The 20732-nt window shown below is 46.7% G+C and overlaps 1 protein-coding gene across 1 annotated transcript in view; it reads right to left on the bottom strand.

The window, feature by feature from the left end:
• The window catches only part of LOC117349814 (DENN domain-containing protein 1B-like), a 61144-nt gene that overhangs the window by 25675 nt on the left and 14737 nt on the right, over positions 1-20732 (bottom strand). The window contains exons 3-5 of the mRNA XM_033923409.1: positions 8135-8199; positions 7670-7710; positions 94-143 (exon numbers count right to left, since the gene is read on the bottom strand). Coding sequence (XP_033779300.1) covers positions 94-143; positions 7670-7710; positions 8135-8199 — 156 coding nt within the window. The remainder of the gene's footprint in view (positions 1-93; positions 144-7669; positions 7711-8134; positions 8200-20732) is intronic.

Raw genomic sequence — 20732 nt, 5'->3', positions numbered from 1 at the left:
ATATAGCGAGTCCAAAGCCCAGCACATAGCTCTGCTCCTGCAAGGGCAGCTCAGACTGCAAACTCGAGGGAAGTGTCAGCAGCAGCTCCTCACCTTTCCACATCAAATGGGTAGCAAAATCTGCAGAGTGTCTGGATAGATTCCTGGGGAGACATATGAAATTCCACCTTTTAGCACCTTTCAGGTCCAATATTCTTTCTAACCCCTTAGTACCTAATGTGTTTCCCCTTCGATGTCATTCTCTAACAAAGAACATGATTGTAACTTTTCCCCTTCCTTCCCTCCCCCCCTGTTCGTCTAATTTTGTCTGTCTTATGAGTAACTATTGTAAATTAATTGTATTACCACACTCTGATGGTTTTTATTACTGTACATCGCTTAGATGTTATTATAAGCGATTCATCAAATAAAGGTCAAACTTGAAACTTGAAACTTGAGAGCAGAAGGATGCAGGGTTGCAGAGGTGAGGATGTGATCAGAATTAGGGCAGCATCTTTCAAGGTGATGTCATAACCCAAATCATATCAGGTACTTCCAGCTGAAGCTCCACTAAACTCTACACATTCTGACTGCCTCAGATTCTGTACATGAACCGTACTAGAGATCCTCATCCTCCAATTGCATCTGAAATTCTGTCCACTAAACCAGGCAAATGCATTTCCTTTGTGCTGTGCAAAGTACAAAGATGTAAGAGAAATGTATTTTTTTTAAACTAGCAGAGCAAATCAAAGAATAAGCAGGAATAGTGATAGTGATATCATCCTGAACAATGAGATATTCCATCATATCCATTTAGTTAAGCAGCAGATACGGCTGTTCTAAATTAAACTGCGAGCTGCAGGGAGCCGCAGATTCTTATATTAGATATCTTTTACAACCTTAAGAAATACAAATACTACAACTGAATCTTCAGGCTGTTCGTTAGTACCTGTTTTCATGTTTATGGTCAGCAAAACAGTTTGTTTTCTGTTATCGTGTAAATCTAATCACCGTATGACTTATGCGCATGGCTAGTGACCTCTATTTGAATGTAAGTAATTAGTGGATTGTTGGAGCAAACTCAGCTGTTATACTCGTAGTTATCAAACTTTATTATTGTTGAGTAAGCGTCAAGTTCTGATCAACATAATTTTAAAAATTTGTTTCAGAACCCTAAACCTTTACAATAAGTTGTTTTCATTTTTTTAATTAATAATCGTCTCGCGCTAACAACTATCAGGTATGTGTTAGATTACAGAACTATTGTTTGACCTGGGGAGCCGTGGAAAAATTTTGAAACATTAAGTGAGCTGTGAACAGAAAAAGTTTGGGAACCACTGGCTTAACTATATGAACAGCAATTGAATACTGGCACAATCTGCATTGCGGCAGCTGTCTGTGCTGTCTAAATCTTAAACGCTGCCACTTCTGTGGGGAAGAGGATTATTTAAACATTGCGGCTAGCGGGTTGTTGTTTTTTTAAGCAACATTGATCCTGGGACTTAAATATCACCCTAACACAGTAGATGACAGCAGAAAAAGACCCTCATGGTCCATCCAGTCTGCCCAACAAGGTGACCTTAGCCTCACCCACCGCTTTGTGTAGGCTCAAGTCATAACCAGGTCAACCATATAGGCAGCCAAACATGATGGGGATGATAAGGAGAAATTAGGTTCTTACCTGCTAATTTACTTTCTTTTAGCTTCTCCAGACCAGTAGAGGTTAACTTTACGAATGGGTATATATCTAATCATGACCAGCAGGTGGAGACTGAAAACAAAACTTTGGGACAGTATATCCTAGCCCCTCCTCTCTATTTCCCTCAGTCTGCCGAATAGCCAAGCAGAACCAAGAACTGGAAAACAACAGAGAGAAAAAACAATACTCCGAAAGGAGTAACAAATAACAAAACCCAAAATGCTGTTGGAAAATGCAGAGGAGAAATTCCCGAAGGAAGAATGTCCCCACAGCTCGCCAGCTAAGCCAGCCGAGCCACAGCCGCTGTTCTTCAATTCTCCCCGGCCCTAGAAAAATACTAGAACCCGCAGCAAAAAACCAAAAACTGCCCGCGCAACAGCCCCAACAACAACAACAACAGACAGGGTGGGGACCTCTACTGGTCTGGAGAAGCTAAAAGAAAGTAAATTAGCAGGTAAGAACCTAATTTCTCCTTCTTTAGCACTCTCCAGACCAGTAGAGGTTAACTTTACGAATGGGACGTACCAAAGCAGTCCCTCTCACGGGCGGGACCCCCGAAGGGCCGATACCAGTACACGCTCACCGAACACCGCGTCCCGACGCGCCTGCACATCAACCCGATAATGACGAACAAAGGAATGCAAGGAGGACCAAACCGCAGCCTTACAAATATCCACAGGAGGCACGAGCGACGACTCAGCCCAAGAAGCCGCCTGACCCCGAGTGGAATGAGCCTTGAGAAACTCCGGAACAGGCTGCTGTTTCAGAAGATAAGCGGAAGCAATCGTCTCCTTGATCCAGCGCGCAATAGTAGCCTTAGAAGCGCCAGCTCCCCGACGAGGACCCGCCAGGAGGACAAAGAGACGATCGGACTTCCGGAATTCCTGGGTCCGCTGCACATAAGAGCGAAGGACCCGACCGACATCCAACTTGCGCAGCTGCCGTTGCTCAGAAGAGCCCTCCCGACCACCCAAGACCGGGAGAACCACCGATTGATTGACATGAAAAGGAGAAACAACCTTAGGCAGAAAGGAAGGAACAGGCCGCAAGACGACCCGCTCCCTAGAAAACTCCAAGAAGGGAGTCCTACAAGAGAAAGCCTGCAGCTCAGAAACACGCCTAGCAGAAGTAATGGCCACCAAAAAGACCGCCTTCAAAGTAAGGTCCTTCAAAGAACAGTCGTCCAACGGCTCGAAAGGCGGACGCACCAATACAGAAAGCACCAGATTAAGATCCCAAGAGGGAACCGAGGGCCGTAGGGGAGGCCTAAGCAACTTGGCCGCCCGCAAAAACCTAATCACATCAGGAAGAGCCGATAAACGCTGACCTGACACCAACCCTCGAAAAGCCGACAGGGCCGCAAGATGAACCCGGAGAGAAGACCAAGCCAGGCCTCTATCCAGACCGTCCTGCAAGAACTCCAGAATGTTAGGCAGAGAAGCGCGAAAAGAGGTCACTCCCCGCGCCCGACACCATTCCTCAAAGAGACGCCAAACCCGCACATAAGCCCGAGAGGTAGAAAGCCTCCGGGACCCCAACAGTGTAGAGATCACCTTGTCGGAATATCCCTTCTTGCTAAGGCGACCCCTTTCAAGAGCCACGCCGTAAGACAGAAGGGAGACGGGTCGAACATGGGAATGGGACCCTGCATCAGCAGGTCGTCCGAGAGAGGCAGAGGAAGAGGACCCGCTACCAGGTGCCTCACCAGATCCGCATACCACGGACGGCGAGGCCAATCCGGCGCCACCAGCACCACCAAACCCGGATGGTAAACAATGCGAAGAAGCACTCTGCCCACCAGCGGCCAAGGAGGGAATACATACAACAGCCCCTCCGTTGGCCACTGCTGGACCAGAGCATCCAGACCCTCGGCCAGACCGTCCCTGCGACGACTGAAGAAGCGGGGCACTTTGGCGTTGCCACCCATGGCCATCAGGTCCATCAGGGGCTGCCCCCAAGCCTGCACTATCAACTGAAACGCCTCGGCGCCGAGACACCACTCTCCTGGATCTAGGAAGTGACGACTGAGGAAGTCTGCCTGAACATTTTCTACTCCGGCTATGTGAGAGGCCGAGAGGTCCAGCAGATGGGATTCCGCCCAAACCATGAGCAGAGCCGCCTCCTGCGCCACCTGAGTGCTCTTGGTGCCCCCCTGACGATTGACATAAGCCACCGCCGTGGCATTGTCCGACAGCACTCTGACCGACTTGCCCCGCAACAGGGAGTGGAAAGCCAACAGCGCCAGACGGACCGCTCTGGTCTCCAACACGTTGATCGACCAGGCGGCCTCCTCCGCGGACCAGGTGCCCTGGGCTGAGTGACCCAAACACTGAGCCCCCCAACCCAGGAGACTCGCATCCGTCAGGAGCACCGTCCACTGCGGGAGATCCAGACCCACCCCCTGAACTAGGTGAGGGGTCTGGAGCCACCAACGCAGACTGCAGCGCGCCAAGCCTCGCAGGGGAACCGGAACATCCATCCCGTGCCTCTGGGGAGACCACCTCCGGAGCAGAGCATACTGGAGAGGACGCATGTGGGCCCGCGCCCACCTCACCACGTCCAGGGACGCCGCCATCGACCCCAAGACCTGGAGGAAATCTCGCGCCCGAGGACACCGGGACGCCAAAAGCAGGCGAATCTGAGATTGCAATTTGCTCACCCGGCCCTCTGGGAGGAAGACCTTCCCCAAGGAGGTGTCGAACAGCACCCCTAGGTACTCCAGACGCTGAGCCGGGACCAACCGACTCTTGGAAAGGTTGACCACCCAGCCCAGCGACCGGAGAAACTCCACCACCCGAGCAGTAACCCGGGAGCTTTCCTGCAACGACTTTGCCCGAATTAACCAGTCGTCCAGGTAGGGGTGTACCAGGATGCCCTCCGACCGCAAGGCTGCCGCGACGACCACCATCACCTTGGTGAACGTCCGAGGAGCCGTGGCCAGCCCAAAGGGAAGCGCACAGAACTGAAAGTGCCGACCCAAGATCGCAAAGCGCAGGAAACGCTGATGAGAGGCCCGAATGGGAACATGCAAGTAGGCCTCCGTCAGATCGAGAGAAGTGAGAAACTCCCCCGGCTGAACCGCCAGAATGACCGACCGCAGAGTTTCCATACGGAAAGAGGGAATCTTGAGAGCCCTGTTGACCCCTTTCAAATCGAGGATGGGCCGAAAAGTCCCCTCCTTCTTGGGCACCACAAAGTAAATGGAGTACCTGCCCGTGCCCCACTCCGGAGGGGGCACCGGAACAACTGCCCTGAGATCTAGCAAGCGCTGAAGGGTCTGGCGAAAAGCCTGCGTCTTCCCCGGAGTCTGACATGGAGAAGCGAGGAAAAAATCCGGTAGAGAGCGGGCGAACTCCAGGGCATAACCGTCCCGCACCACCTCCAGGACCCACTGATCGGACGTGATCTCGGCCCATTTGGGGAAAAATTCGCGCAGCCGGGCCCCCACCGGAACCAAAGGGGGCGCCGGCAAGGCGTCATTGTGCAGGACGGGAAGCGGGGGAACCGGCGGAGGGATTCCCTGCCCCCCGACGGGCCCCCCGAAAGGGCTGCATACGCTGGAAGAACCGACCCCGGGAAAATCCCGGAGACTGGAAAGAAGCAGCCCCACGCCCAGGGCGATACTTGCGAAAATCCCGCAAACGCCCCCGGGCCGCACCCCCCCGAGACGCCGGGCGGGCACGGTCCTCCGGCAGACGGGGAACTTTCGAGTCCGACAGAGTCTGAATCAACTTATCCAAATCCTCTCCAAACAAAAACGACCCCCGAAAGGGAAATTTAGTAAGCTTAGCTTTGGACGCAGCATCCGCCGCCCAAGCGCGCAGCCACAACACACGCCTTGCGGCCACGCCAAAAGCCATAGACTTAGCCGAGATCCGCACCAAGTCATAGAGAGCATCCGAGAGGAATGAGGCCGCCATCTCAATCTTCGCAACCTCCTGATCCACCAGAGACCAGTCGTCAGACTCTCGATCCAAGACCCGCTCCGCCCACCGAAACACGGCGCGAGCGACCAGTCCCCCACAAATAGCCGCCTGGACCCCAAAGCCAGAGACCTGAAAATTTTGCTTAAGGAGGCCCTCCAATTTGCGCTCCTCAGGATCTCGCAAGGCAGAACCGCCCTCAACAGGCACGGTATGCCGCTTGGAAATTGCCGAGACCACCGCATCCACGACCGGCGAAGCTAACGTAGCCCGATCCCCTTCAGGAATGGGATACAGGCGAGCCATGCTGCGCGCCAGCCGAAACGGCGTCTCCGGCGTTTTCCACTGCTCCAGGATAATATCCCGAATATCCTGATGCATAGGAAAAGAGCGGGAAACGGTACGGATCCCCCGCAACAGGGGGTCCCCCACACGCGGAGTCTCCGGCGGCGCGTCCTCAAAACGCAAAACCGAAGAAACCTGTTGAATAAGGTCAGGCAACTCATCTTTCTGAAAAAGACGCACCACAGACGCCTCGTCACTGGAGAACGGGAAATCCGACAACCCGCCGCCAGCTTCCGTCCCCTCCAGAGAGTCCTGGAATTCCTCAGAAGGGTCCAGGTCCTCCTCCAGACCGACCCGTTCCTCCGACCACAAATTCTCGTCCCACGACACCCGCGGACGCTTGGACAAGGGAGGCGGCGGAGGGGACGTCACGCCAGACGAAAGAGGCAAAGCCGCAGGAAGCGCGGAGGAAAAACCACCCCCCGAGACCCCCTGGGCGCAACCGGGACCCCCAGCCGCCTGAAAATAGGCTCTGCATAAAGAAAAGAAAAATTCAGGAGAAAACCCCCCCGAGGGTCCCAAGGGACTCCCTGCCACAGCAGGGGACCCAGCAGAACCTTGCCCCTGCATAGTCAAAACAGGGGGAAGGTCACCTGAGGTGGAAGACAAAATGGAGGGGCCAGACAGAGAAGATGGCGTCTTTCCCGCCAAAACAGCTCCCTCCACAGCCTGCAGCGGCTGAGAGACCTGAAAAGTCTCAGCCGCTAAAACAGGCAAGCCGGCATCAGCTGTCAAAATATCAGCTGAGAGGGAATCCTCAAAAACCCGACCGTCGGCGGCTCGGGGAATCCCTCCGTGGGCGGACGGAGAAGACCGGGCTTCTCCTCCGTTCCCTGCCGACTCGCGAGGCACCATCGGCGGGGAGCTCTGGGCGCCTGCAGCCGCTGCCGACGGAGCTCCTCCACCGCACCGGCCTGAACACCGCTTGCACAGGCCGGCCGCGAGTGCCTCGCGTCTGGAGCACAATGAGCACTTTTTCCCTTTAGAAGTGCTCATTGCTCCATACGCGACCTAGCTGTAAAAAAGTGCCGGTTAGTTGAAAAAATACAGTAAAATACAGTTTTCTTAAAGGGATACAACCCTCCAGACCAGCACTACCTCAGGATTTTTTTTTTTTTTTTTACAGAACAGACTCCACAGGCTCTCAAAGCAATAGTCTTGCTTGATTTAGGGGGCAAGGCTTATTGCTGAGGCTCCTCTAAAAAAATGTGGGGAGGTGGAGGAAGTGGGGGGAGGGACCCCGCTCGTGACCCGCCGGGTTTGACACCCCCGAGGTCGGACGAACCCCCAAACAGAGTCCGTCCAAGCTCCGTCCGGCTAAAAACAGGGACAATAAACCCCTTAAACAAATTCCAACAGCCCTACCAAGGGAGATGGGTACAGATCACTCAACACCTGCTGGAGACTGAAAGAAGACTGAGGGAAATAGAGAGGAGGGGCTAGGATATACTGTCCCAAAGTTTTGTTTTCAGTCTCCACCTGCTGGTCATGATTAGATATATACCCATTCGTAAAGTTAACCTCTACTGGTCTGGAGAGTGCTAAAGAAGCTGAATACTTTCGGCAGTACACCACGTATCGGACAAGATGCCTTCCCCTCCCTCCTAGGGTGCTCAGTGCCCCCCACCCCCCTTACTGTATGTGACTATAAAATGATCAACACACTGGAGCTGTCTAACCCTCAACATGACTTTCTAGAGCCCAAATGAGGGAGGACACCCACCTGATTGAATTGCTCGGGAAACTGCCTGAGAACTGTGGGATCTGTAGGGGAAGCAAAGAGAAGATCAGGAGTTGGTATGTTTTTCATCTCAGAATAAACAGAAAAAAAAGCCTAGTAGACTCAGCCTTTCAGGGAGCATTTCTGAGCCCCACATCAAGAGCGCCTGAAGCTACTCTGACATTTTGATGCTTTTCCAGAGGGGTGAAAGTGCTGCCCTTCTGGTTTTGGTGAGTTTGAGTGAAATGCACTCTTTGCTGTCTCTTCATCTCGGCCTACCTCATACAGGATCAGGATTATTTGCTCTTTTTCACACTGAATACAATCTGCTTTCAAGTCATTGAAATGAACTCAGCAGAGCAGTTGCTCTACCCCTTGCAGAGACCACTCTTTGTTATTTGGTGCTCAGAGCTGGGAGTATCATAGAGAGAAGAAGATGCCTTCACCCTATCTCCTCTGTTCACTCACCATCACCTGATGACTTGGGGCAGCCAACTTCAAAGAACCAATCAAAAGTCTTCTCTGGATTTTGCCTGCACAGAGGTAAAGCAAGATCAAACATAAACCAAACTAGAGAGAAATGGCCGTGAAAGTCTTTTTTGAAAGGAAGGAGGCTGATGAGAGCACCCTGTTCTCTTCAATATCCTCAACACACCACATTTTCTAGAAACCTCTGTAGGGTTACAATATGACGCCAGAAAAAGGACAGATTGAGACCTCTGGGTTTTATTTCCGTTGCTTTCAAGGGACGTAAAGCCCAGATGTCTCTATCTGTCCTCTTTACTTACATTGCTTTCAGTAGAAGTAAAATCCAGAGGTTTCTGCAGCCAGATGGTAACCCTAGTCTGGTACTTCTTGCTTATGGATGCGGTTCTGGGCTAACCTCATGACACTTCTGCTCGTTCTCTACTAGGGTAGGGTAGTGCGTCATACTTTCCTGGAAGGGAGTCCTGCATGTCTCAGGTCATCAGGTGGTGGAGGGGCCAGGTGTATAGTCCTGCAATTCTCAGGTGATTGTGTGTGTATGTGGGGGGGCGGGGGCAGAAGGTGGGCAGATCATACCAGCTGCAGAAAAGAACCAAAAGGTTAATGTGTAGGACACAGGACTCAGCTGTTTGTTACTGCATTTTTGTGATTTATTAATCGGCATTTGAAGAAAAGAATCTGCTTAACCAGGTTTGCAATTGTCATCTTGCGATTTACTAGTTGAAGAGAAGAAATTGTTCAATTACATATATTTTATGATATGGTTTGTTTTATCTTATGTGTGTTTTAGTTGATATAAATCATTTAGCCTTTTGTAAACAGTATAAAAGAAAAGCTTTGAATAAATAATAATGTACAGACTGCTGTCCTGGAGGGTGCCACGTAATGTGTTCATGGCTGCCCAGTGTTGCTGACGTCTCTTTGTTATCAGAAGTTGTGTTCTTTTCACAGAATAGCCGAAAGTATCTGCCTCATGATAGAACCTGTTTAGCCAGCTACTTGCCAACTCTCACTGCCATTTTCTTGCCTGAGCAAGTCAGTAAAACAGGTTTATTTCTACATAATAGCTGCTTTTTCCCTTAGGCAAATGAGCAAAATCTTGGTGCGTGACCCAGTTTACAAAAAGAAAGGCAGCAGAGGCAAGTACACCTAACCCACAATCAATGTCAGATACACCGTAACCCACAAGCAACAAATCAGATCTACTTAATAACTCATGCTAAATAATGCACTTAATTGGCTTTATTTTCAATGCCAGAGCCCCATATACTCCTCCATACCATCGACTATCTCCTCTCCCTTAGAGATCCTTCATACTTCTTCCATGCTTTCTTAAATTCAGATATAGTCTTTGTCCCACTCTCCATCACCTCCAGTGAGAGGCTATTCCACACATCCACTACTCTTTCTAGAAAGAAATATTTCCTTACATTACTCCTTAGTCTGTCCTCTTTCACCTTCATCTTATGCCCCTTCCTTTCAGTTGAAAGTCTTGTGCCCTGCGAATTTATGCCTTAGACATATTTGAATATCTCTATCATATCTCCCCTCTCCCTCCTCCTGTGCCTTTATATCACAGTGGTATTTAAATGTTTCTACCCCCCCCCCCAAAGTATACATAATGGAAATCTTTAAGTCTGACCCCTTATGTTCAATATTTTAACAATTTTTATATACAATTTATTGCAAAACGTCTACGTGGTTTGCAAAATTAAGCAATATGCTTTATGACCAAGATCACTGACCATTTTAGTAGCAGCCATCTGGACCGACTCCATCCTTTTTATATTTTTTTGAAGTGTGGTTTCCAGAATTGGACACAGTATTCTAAATGGGGTCTCAGAGACTTGAGAGAGAAAAGAGGGGAGACACCGAATGTAAATGCTGGCTGGAAGGTGGAAGAAACAGGAGAGATGCACTGTTTAGAGAGGGGGGATATTGGATGGAACAGAGGAGAAATGTTGGCTGGAAGGGAGGAAAACAGGAGGGAAGCACTAATTCAAGAGGGGGAGAAGCTGAATAGTAAGAAGGGGAGGGATATGTTGGATGGAAGAGGGGAGAACAGGAGGGAAGTGCTGATTCAAGAGGGGGAGGGAGATGTTGGATGGAAGAGGGAAGAGAAACTCTGGCTGGAAGGGAGAGATGCTGTCTGGAAAGAGTGCAGAGAGAGAGGAAGGAAATACTGGATGGAAAAGGAAAGAGAAGCCTGGTGGTCATTTGGCAACCTACCCCAAAAAACTGATGGACAAATCATTCTATTGTTTTGTCAGTAACCAAGAGATTTCTGTTTCAGTGCTGCTAAAAAATATCGTTCACATGGCCCAACAGGAATATACTGGACTGGGGAGCTAAGGTACTGCAATTGTTATTTCTTTTATTTTACATAAGAATAGCCTTACTGGATCAGACCAATGGTCCATCAAGCCCAGTAGCCCACTCTCACGGTGGCCAATCCAGGTCATTAGTACCTGGCCAAAACCCAAGGAGTAACAATATTCCATGCTACTGATACAGGGCAAGTAGTGGCTTCCCTCATGTCTTTCTCAATAACAGGCTATGGACTTTTCCTCCAGGAATTTGTCCAAAATTTCCTTAAAACCAGGTGTTGGAATATAATTTCCTGGAGTGTTCAGTGTGCATGATACCATCTGTAATAAAGGTTAGGGGGAGGGGGGGGGTCAGCTGGTAGGGTAGGGGTCTTTCCTGTTCTGTTCAAAACTGCCCCCTGCTTAAAGTTACCATGGCTCCAGAAAAAGGAGGACAGACTGAGACACCAAGGTTTTACTTCCACAGAAAGCAATGGAATTAAGGAGGACGGATTGAGACATCTGGGCTTTACTTACACTGAAAGCAATGGAAGTAAGGAGGATGGATTGAGACATCCAGGTTTACTTCCATTGAAAGTAATGAAAGTAAAACCCAGATGTCTCAATCCAGCCTCCTTTTTCTGGAGCCATATGGTAACCCTACCCTGCTGCCGCTCCCCCCACAGTTGAGTCACCGACCAACTAGGTACTTGGTTCCATTAGTGACTGCTGGAGTAGTTCTCCCTGGATCTCCCTATTGCTAGATGAAGGAGTGCGGCATCTGGCATATTGAAATCACTTATTTTTAGTACTTCCCTTTTCATAGTTTTGTCATGAATGTCTCCAATTAAATCTCTGTCCACTTCTCTCTGTAAAGGAGGTCAGTGTATCACACAGATGTAAACAGATTCTTCCATTCCCTCCTTCCAGATTAATCCACAGTACCTCTTCCTTATAGCAATTCTGTCACTTTCATATTAACTACGATGCGATGAAACTACTAAGTAGTAGTTTTAAAGCAAACTGGAAAAAAATATTTCTTCATACAACATGTAATTAAAATCTGGAATTTGTTGCCAGAGAATATGGTGAAATCAGTTAGCTTAGTGGGATTTAAAAAAGGTTTGTTCGAGGTTGTTATGTATACATTTGCAATTTATATTATTAATGCGGCTATTATTATATTTGTTTAATTTGTTATGTTGTATATTTGTTGAAAATTTATAAATAAATTAAAAAGGTTTGGATAAATTCATAAAAGGGAAGTCCATAGGCCACTATTGAGATGGCTTGGGAAGATCTGCTTATTCCTAGGATAAGCAGCATAAAATGTGATGATTTGGTATAAGATTGGGCTAGGGAGGGTATCGATGGGAACTTCACTAACTTGGAACATGAAGATGTTACTGGCCAGACTTTGTGGAAGATATCCTGCAAACAGGATGGTTGGATAGGCTGGAGTGAGCTTGGACGGCAACTTCAGCATTTGGAACCTAGGACAATACCAGGTGGACTTTACAGTCTATGACCCAGAAATATCAAAGAAGAGATAAGTTAAATGAATCATGTATTTTTAATGGGTATAGCTAATGGACAGACTGGATGGACCATTCAGGTCTTTATCTGCCGTCATTTACTATGTTACCTGGCAGAAACCTAAAGAGTAGTAACATTCCAGAGCTGAGATTGTGATGTCATAATGCCTAAGAAGCCAACCTCAGCAGTGATGTCACAATGGCTTGTTTAGATGGCAACTTCAGCATTTGGAACCTAGGACAATACCAGGTGGACTTTACAGTCTATAACTCAGAAATAGCAAAGAAGAGATAAGTTAAATGAATCATGTATTTGTAATGGGTATAGCTAATGGGCAGACTGGATGGACCATTCAGGTCTTTATCTGCCGTCATTTACTATGTTACCTGGCAGAAACCCAAAGAGTAGCAACATTCCAGAGCTGAGATTGTGATGTCATAATGCCTAAGAAGCCAACCTCAGCAGTGATGTCACAATGGCTTGTTTAGATGGCAACTTCAGCAGTTGGAACCTAGGACAATACTAGGTGGACTTTACAGTTTACGACCCAGAAATATCAAAGAAGAGACAAGTTAATTGAATAATGCATTTGGGTATAACTAATGGGCAGACTGGATGGACCATTCAGGTCTTTATCTGCCGGCATTTACTATAAATCTGTTCTACTACTTGGAATCTAGCTAGGTACTTGGGACCAGGGTTGGACACTATTGGAAACAGGAGACTGGGCTTGATGACCTTCAGTGTGTCCCAGTATGGCAATTCTCATGTTCTTAATCTAAGAGCTTCCCCACTAGGTCAATTAAAAGTCCATTACCCAATGGCTAGTCCAGTTCAATTGAACAGGTGCCTAGTAGACGCCCAAAATGCCACCAACCCCGGGGATATGCAGTGTCTTTCCCCAGTCTACCTTCCAGAGCTGCATTATATGACATGAAGTGTCCCCCTCAACTCAGGACTTTTGTAGAGAGTAAACAGTCGATTCAAATTTCCCTGTTCCAGTCATTAGAATTTTATAGACCTGATCAAATCCCCTCAACTGATGTTTTCTTCAAGAAGGAGAGTATTACGCTCTTTAGCCTTTCCTCATACGAGTCCTCTCATCCCTTTAATCATTTTGGCCACCCTGCTCTGTATGTTATCAGCGACAGAGGCACTATGATTTTGTTTTATTCTCTATTCCTGTCCTAGTCATTTCTAACATTCTGTTGCTTTTTGGCCACCGCTGCACAGTGACCAAAATATTATCCATGATGACCCAGCTAATGATCGTAACAGTCTCCTTCTACCTCATGACTTCATTTGTCTTATCAAATTAGCTTTCTTGCTGTACTATACTCCTCTGATTGCTCTTTTAATGTACCTCCCATGGTTCCATTGAGCAGTACCAATCTACCTCTTTCACTACTAAAGACAATCTCTACCTCGGGAAATCCCCAAAGCCCTAATTGTCCTTTAGTACATCTGTGTATTGTAATGTTTACGTTAGGTATTCTGCAATGTACTAATCTGTACTAATTTTCATCTGTACTAATTTTCATCTGTAAGTCACCTTGAACCTCTGTAGGTGTAGTAAGATGCACAAATACCAGATTAGATTAGACTCCTACCGTGGAACCTACCTAGGGTCTTGTAGCTATAATTTGGGTTATTCTTTATTTTCCTCCTTGGATCTATCAGTGTTAATATAGTAAGATCAGGATAAGCTTATATCAGCTAGGAATTTGTATTTAGCTCACACTTTTTTCTTAATCTCTGACTGAAAATTTATCTAAATTTAGGCCTGCTAAATTTATTTTCCCACACCTGTGTGCCTAGAAATGAAAATCAGGACTAAACCATTATCTTTTTTCAAAGAGGGAATTGAATCTACTGGAGAGAACACGCTACAACTGACGGATAAGTTAGAGTCTCTATGGGTCAAAATTCCGGGAACAAATGGCCTGGAAATGAAGATTGGCATCTACTACTGACCCCCAGGGCAGTCTGAAGAAATTGACGGAGAAATGATGGACGAGATTAAATGCAACTGCAAGGGAGGCAACGCAGTTATCATGGGTGACTTCAATATCCGGGAATAGACTGGAACCTAGGCACCTCCGGCTGCTTTATAGAGACCAAGTTCTTGGATGCTGTAGGCGATTGCTTCCTGGAACAACTTGTCAAGGAAAACACTAAAGGAAATGCAATTCTGGACTTAATTCTAAATAGCCTATGAGGACCAGCACAAGATGTAGATGTAGAAGTAGAAGGGACGCTGGGAAACAGCGATCACAATATGATCTGCTTCAATCTGGACGCAGAGGAGAAACGTCAGTCCAAAACGACAGCCATGGCACTGAACTTCCGAAAAAGGAATTACGAAGGGATGAGACTCATGGTAGGGAAGAAGATAAGCACTGTAAAAACATTAGAGCAAGCTTGGTCCCTTTTTAAGGACACAGTCACCGAGGCGCAAAATCTATATATACCACGTATCAACAAGGGATCAAAGAGGAAAAAGAACAAAGAACCGGCGTGGTTCACTGTAGAGGTGAAGGAAGCGATAAGAGACAATAAAACTTTGTTTAAGGAATGGAAAAGGTAAAAAAATGGACGAGAACTGGAACAAGCACAAACATCAATGCAGGTGCCATAAGGCGGTAAAAGGGGCCAAGGAGGTGAAGAACTTCAAGCCGCTCTTTCGATATATTAAGGAGAAACGACCCGCGAAGGAAGCAGTGGGACCGTTGAATGACCATGGAATAAAGGGAGCGCTAAAGGAGGACAAAGCAATCGCCGACAAACTGAACACATTTTTTGCGTCTGTATTTACCGAAGATGATGTACACAGCATACCGGAACCCATCAGGCTAAATGCTGGAAATGAAGACGAAAAGCTAACAGGATTGACGGTCAGTCTAGAGGATGTGTGTAGGCAGATTGATAGGCTTAAGAATGATAAATCCCCGTAACCGAATGGCATCCATCCGAGGGTCATCAAGGAACTGAAAGAGACCATAGCTGAACTGCTTCAACTAATAGCCAATCTGTCGATCAAATCGGGAAAGATTCCGGAAGACTGGAAGGTGGCAAATGTTACACCGATCTTCAAGAAAGGTTCGAGGGGAGATACGGGAAACTACAGACCGGCGAGTCTGACCTCGGTACTGGGAAAGATGGTAGAGTCGCTGATAAAGGACCGCATCATTGATTACCTTGACGGACACGGACTGATGAGGACCAGTCAGCACGGTTTTAGCAAAGGCAGATCGTGTTTGATGAATTTGCTGTACTTCTTTGAGGGAGTAAACAGATAGATAGACAAGAGCAACCCGGTCAACATTGTATATCTGGATTTTCAGAAGGCATTTGACAAGGTTCTGCATGAACGACTACTTTGGAAAATTGCGAGCCATGGAATCAAGGGTTAAATACTCACGTGGATTAAAAACTGGCTGGATCATAGGAAACAGAGAGTGGGGGTAAATGGACAATACTCGGACTGGAAGTGCATCACCAATGGGGTGCCGCAGGGCTCGGTGCTTGGACCAGTGTTCTTCAACATCTTTATAAACGATCTGGACATTGGTACGACGAGTGAGGTGATTAAATTTGCGGATGATACAAAGTTATTCAGAGTAATGAAAACACAGGGGGATTGCGAAGATCTGCAATGTGACATAATCAGGCTTGAGGAATGGGCATCAACATGGCAGATGAGGTTCAACGTGAATAAGTGTAAAGTGATGCACGTAGGTAACAAAAATCTCATGCACGAATATAGGATGTCCGGGGCGGTACTTGGAGAGACCTCCCAGGAAAGAGTCTTGGGAGTTATGATCGACAAGTTGATGAAGCCATCCACGCAATGTATGGCGGCGGCGAAAAGGGCGAACGGAATGCTAGGAATGATAAAGAAGGGGATCACAAACAGAGAAGGTTATCATGCCGCTGTACCGGGCCATGGTGCACCCACACCTGGAGTACTGCATCCAGCATTGGTCGCCGTACATGAAGAAAGACACGGTACTATTCAAAAGGGTCCAGAGAAGAGCGACTAAGATGGTTAAGGGGCTGGATGAGTTGCCGTACAGTGAAAGATTATAGAAACTGGGCCTTTTCTCCCTCAAACAGAGGAGATTGAGAAGGGACATGATCGAAACATTCAAGGTACTGAAGGGAATAGACTTAGTAGATAAGGACAGGTTGTTCACCCTCTCCAAGGTAGGGAGAATGAGAGGGCACTCTCTAAAATTGAAAGGGGATAGATTCCGTACTAACGTAAGGAAGTTCTTCATCACTCAGAGAGTGGAAGAAAATTGGAACGTAGGGGAAAACACCCTCCAGGGATTCAAGACAAAGTTAGACAAGTTCCTGCTGAACCAGAACGTACGCAGGTAGGGCTAGTCTCAGTTAGGGCACTGGTCTTTGACCAAGGGCTGCCGCGTGAGCAGACTGCTGGGCACGATGGACCACTGGTCTGACCCAACAGCGGCAATTCTTATGTTCCCTGATTCCCACCTTCATTCTGCTCACTTTATAGGATCCTACATTTAGAAACTTTGAGGTTAATTTACAAAACTTTTGTACAGTTAAAATTGGCTTTAAATAACATAAATTTAAGAGGTAAAAAATGTCCCACTCAAACAGTATCTGTTAAAATCAGTCTGCCCAAAGTGGCTGTGTGCACAATTTAGCCAGACAGAAGGGGAATGGAGAAAGGATCTGATAATAATTTTCCCTCCATATTCACGGGTTTGGCATTCGTAACTTTGGTTATTTGCGAGTGTTTCATCAGTAATTAAATGGGAATATTTTGTGGCCTTTGCTGAAAATTGCAGACATCATGTGTAGACTTAAAAATGTAAACAATACTAAAATAAGCCTAAGTGATAAATGCATCAAATACTGTATATCAGTTATTAATCTATTTTATAATTTACATATCACAAACTTTTATCTCGTAGCAATTATTTAATCTCATGTTAGTTGCAACTTTGTTCATGTTTCAGTGTGCAGTTGGATTACTTGCAGTATGGTTCCAAAGCGTAAAGCTCCCGGTGCTACGGAAAGTACTTCCAAAAGGTTGAATTATTGGTATGTGCCTTGAAGGTGAAGGAGTTAACATAAGATTTGCCGCTGCTGGGTCAGACCAGTGGTCCATTGTGCCCAGCAGTCCACTCACGCGGTGGCCCTTAGGTCAAAGACCAGTGCCCTATTAGAGTCTAGCCGTACTTGCATTTATTCTGTTCCATTAGGAACTTATCCAACCTCGTTTTGAATCCCTGAAGTGTGCATTCCCCTATAACAGCCTCCGGGAGAGCATTCCAAACCTCCACCACTCTCTGGGTGAAGAAGAACTTCCTTACGTTTGTACGAACTCTTTTCCCTTCTAACTTTAGTGAGTGCTCTCTCGTTCTTTTCACCTTGTTAGCAGAAGCAGCAATGTCTACGTACACAAGCATATAATGAAGAAACAGAAGAGCCAGACAAACCACAATGTATTTCCAGAAGATACCAATAAATCCCTGCCACCCATGAGAAGGCTTCCTCTTTGTCTCTTGCACTGCAAGATGTTTATTCTGATGATCCACTTCCACTGCTTGAATAAGTGATCAGTATTATTTGTTATTTTTATGTGTTGTTAAGGTTTGGGAGGCCCTAAAAGTATTCGCAAGGGGGCTCTGCCCCTAACCTCTTCAGATATGGAGGGAGAACTATATTGTCTTTCTGTGGTTACGATCAAGGTGGCTTACAAGTTATATACAGGTACTGGGGCAATGGAGGGTTAAGTGACTTGCCCAGGAGCTGCAGTGGGAATTGAAGCTGGTTCTCAGGACATTACTCAAAGCATTAGGCTCCTCCTCCACTCTAGAGGGAAAAGGAGAGGACTGTGTATGTTTGGGACAGTGTTTCAAAATTTAGCTGCCTGGTCTAATATTCAGAGCTATCCGAGCCATTGGCTGTAGTGCTGACTGGACAAGTCTGTGGCCATTTCTTAGTCCTTGAGGGCTACCATTAAGTCAGATTTTCAGGATATCCCTCATGAATATGCATAAGAGAGATTTGAATACCTATTATTTCTATTGTATGTATATTCACGAGGGATATCCTGAAAAAAAACAACTCATTAGCCCACGAGAACTAGAAGTGAAGACCCAAAAGACTAAGTTTTATAGGGTCAGACTTAACCGGACATTCAGACACTACTTAGTTAGAAATTCAGCCACGGCAAACTGGCTAAAGTTCAGTGGTTAAAACTTCTTTTTAGACCTTTGATATGTTCTGTCCTTTGGAGCAAAAACCATCCAGGCGGTGTACAGTTTAATGATAAAATAAAAGCATGGGAAAATGCAGTTGGCAAAGCAGAAACTCTGGGAGAGAGAAAAGCGCTTAGCAGACTTCATTGCAGGCTGTCACTCCACAAAGTTGGACACATGCCAGCTGCCACAGCCAGGTCTTTGTGGCTTTCTTAAATTTGAGAAAAGACTTTTTTCCTACCATACTACAGCAGGAGGGAATACCAGAGAAAAGAACCGTGATGAAAGAAAGCAGACTTATGAAAGACCTCCAAAAATAAATGAGAGGATAGGGGAAAGAGAAAGCAAAAGCAGACAAGATGGACAAAGACAGCTGACTTAAATAAAAGCCAGGATAGAGTGGAGAGTCAAGCTAATAGGGTGGATGCCACTGTTGTGAAATGAGGAGAGGGACACGTGGTTAGAATCGCTTCCCTCATCAGGAGCTTTACGGTAGCAAATTGTCTAAGAGGAAGACAGCGTGAAAATGAGATTATGATAGAGAGGGTTACAGCAGTGTGGTTAACAGTAGGGGCTTGGTATTCATAAAAACATAAGAATTGTTGCTGCTGGGTCAGACCAGTGATCCATCGTGCCAAGAAATCCGCTTCCGCGGTGGCCCTTAGGTCAAAGACCAGTGCCCTAATTGAGTCTAGTCTCACCTGCCTACGTTCTGGTTCAGCAGGAACTTGTCTAACTTTGTCTTGAATCCCTGGAGGGTGTTTCCCCTATAACAGCCTTCGGAAGAGCTTTCCAGTTTTCTACCACTCTCTGGGTAAAGAAGAACTTCCTTACGTTTGTACGGAATCTATCCCCTATTAACTTTAGAGAGAACCCTCTTGTTCTCTCTACCTTGGAGAGGGTGATCAATCTGTCTTTATCTACTAAGTCTATTCCCTTCATTATCTTGAATGTTTCAATCATGTCCCCTCTTAGTCTCCTCTTTTCAAGGGAGAAGAGGCCAAGTTTCTCTAATCTCTCACTGTACAGCAACTCCTCCAGCCTCTTAACCATTTTAGTCACTCTTCTCTGGACCCTTGTACGGCAACCAGTGCTGGACGCAGTATTCCAGGTGAGGGCTTACCATGGCCTGGTACAGCAGCATGATAACCTTCTCCGATCTGTTCGTGATCCCCTTCTTAATCATTCCTAGCATTCTGTTTGCCCTTTTCGCTGCCGCCACACATTACGCGGACGGCTTCAGCTGAAAATTCATCTTAATTTAGGAGCTTATAAATATAGGCCTGCCATTAATTTATCTAAATTGATCAACCCCAGTGCTAGGCTCCTAACTTTTCCCCTGCCCTGTATCCTCTCCTGTTAATATCCATTTTTATACTGTTACTACTATTTATCATTTCTATAGAGCTGAAAGGCATACGCAGTACTGTATAATTAACATGTAAAAGAGCTTACAATCTAATTTGGACATACAGACAGGGCATATAGGGGTTGGGGAGTTTCTAGCAGAGAGAACGATAGGATGGACATTGGTATCTTATGGTGAGTGGGAGTGTGCTTTGCTGAATGAGAAGCCTGCTGAAGGTAGTGGCTGGTAAAGGTGCTGGCTAAGGTAAACCAATTATTATTTGGTTGAGGCTGTGTGCTGAAGAGCCTAACACTGCTTGGAAAGGAATAGCTAATGTCTGGTGTGGCTGAGGTAAGCCACGCCGGTTTTGAAATTGCTGAGAGCTGATTACCTGACTAAACATTGAATGGGAATTGATACTGTCTATAGAACAGACTGTTACACTGGACTAAGAGACTGAACTTAAAAGTCTAGAGTTTTGGTTTCTCTGAGCTTGTGAAGGAACAGACTCAGGTCCTGTACATCAATAAACGTGTTCATTATACCTTCAAGAGTGTCTAGAAGTAGACACGTGTATGAATACAGAGAGGGTTGTTAGAAAACCTGGCCCGGAGCACTGCAGGTCCTGGCAATTTGATGGGAAAATGAGCGCTCGGCTTGTCACACTTGGCCATGCTTAATTTTAGATGGCAGCGAGACATCGAGGTGGCAAAGGCAGACCGACATTCATGCCTGGATTCCTATAGAGAGAGCTGATGTGGAGAGGTAGATCTGGGAGTCGTCAGCATAGAGATGATAGTGAAAACCACCAGAGGATCAGAGTCAAGAACGGACATCTGAGCAGGTCGCAGCGAGCTTTGAGAGTTTTTCTTGCTGTTTATATTTACCGCTGAAGCACAACTCTAACCCAAATGGGGAAGAGAAAGGGAGCCATCCGCCCTAACCCTCTGGCGTCTGGGACCTCGCAGCACATGATTCAGCCAACGATTTTGTGCGGTTTTACCTGCTCAGCTGTGGAGAACCTCCCTACCAAAAACTTCAAGCCCTTCTTTAGATACGTGAAAGGGAAAAAACCTGCAAAAGAGGCAGTGGGACCCCTGGACGACCAGGGAAGAAAAGGGTATATCAAGGAAGATAAACAAATCGCA

The sequence above is a fragment of the Geotrypetes seraphini genome, chromosome 16 (assembly GCF_902459505.1).
Source record: "Geotrypetes seraphini chromosome 16, aGeoSer1.1, whole genome shotgun sequence".
Classification (NCBI taxonomy): Eukaryota; Metazoa; Chordata; class Amphibia; order Gymnophiona; family Dermophiidae; genus Geotrypetes; species Geotrypetes seraphini.
Note: the sequence above shows the minus strand (reverse complement) of the source record. Positions and strands in the feature narration are given on the sequence as shown.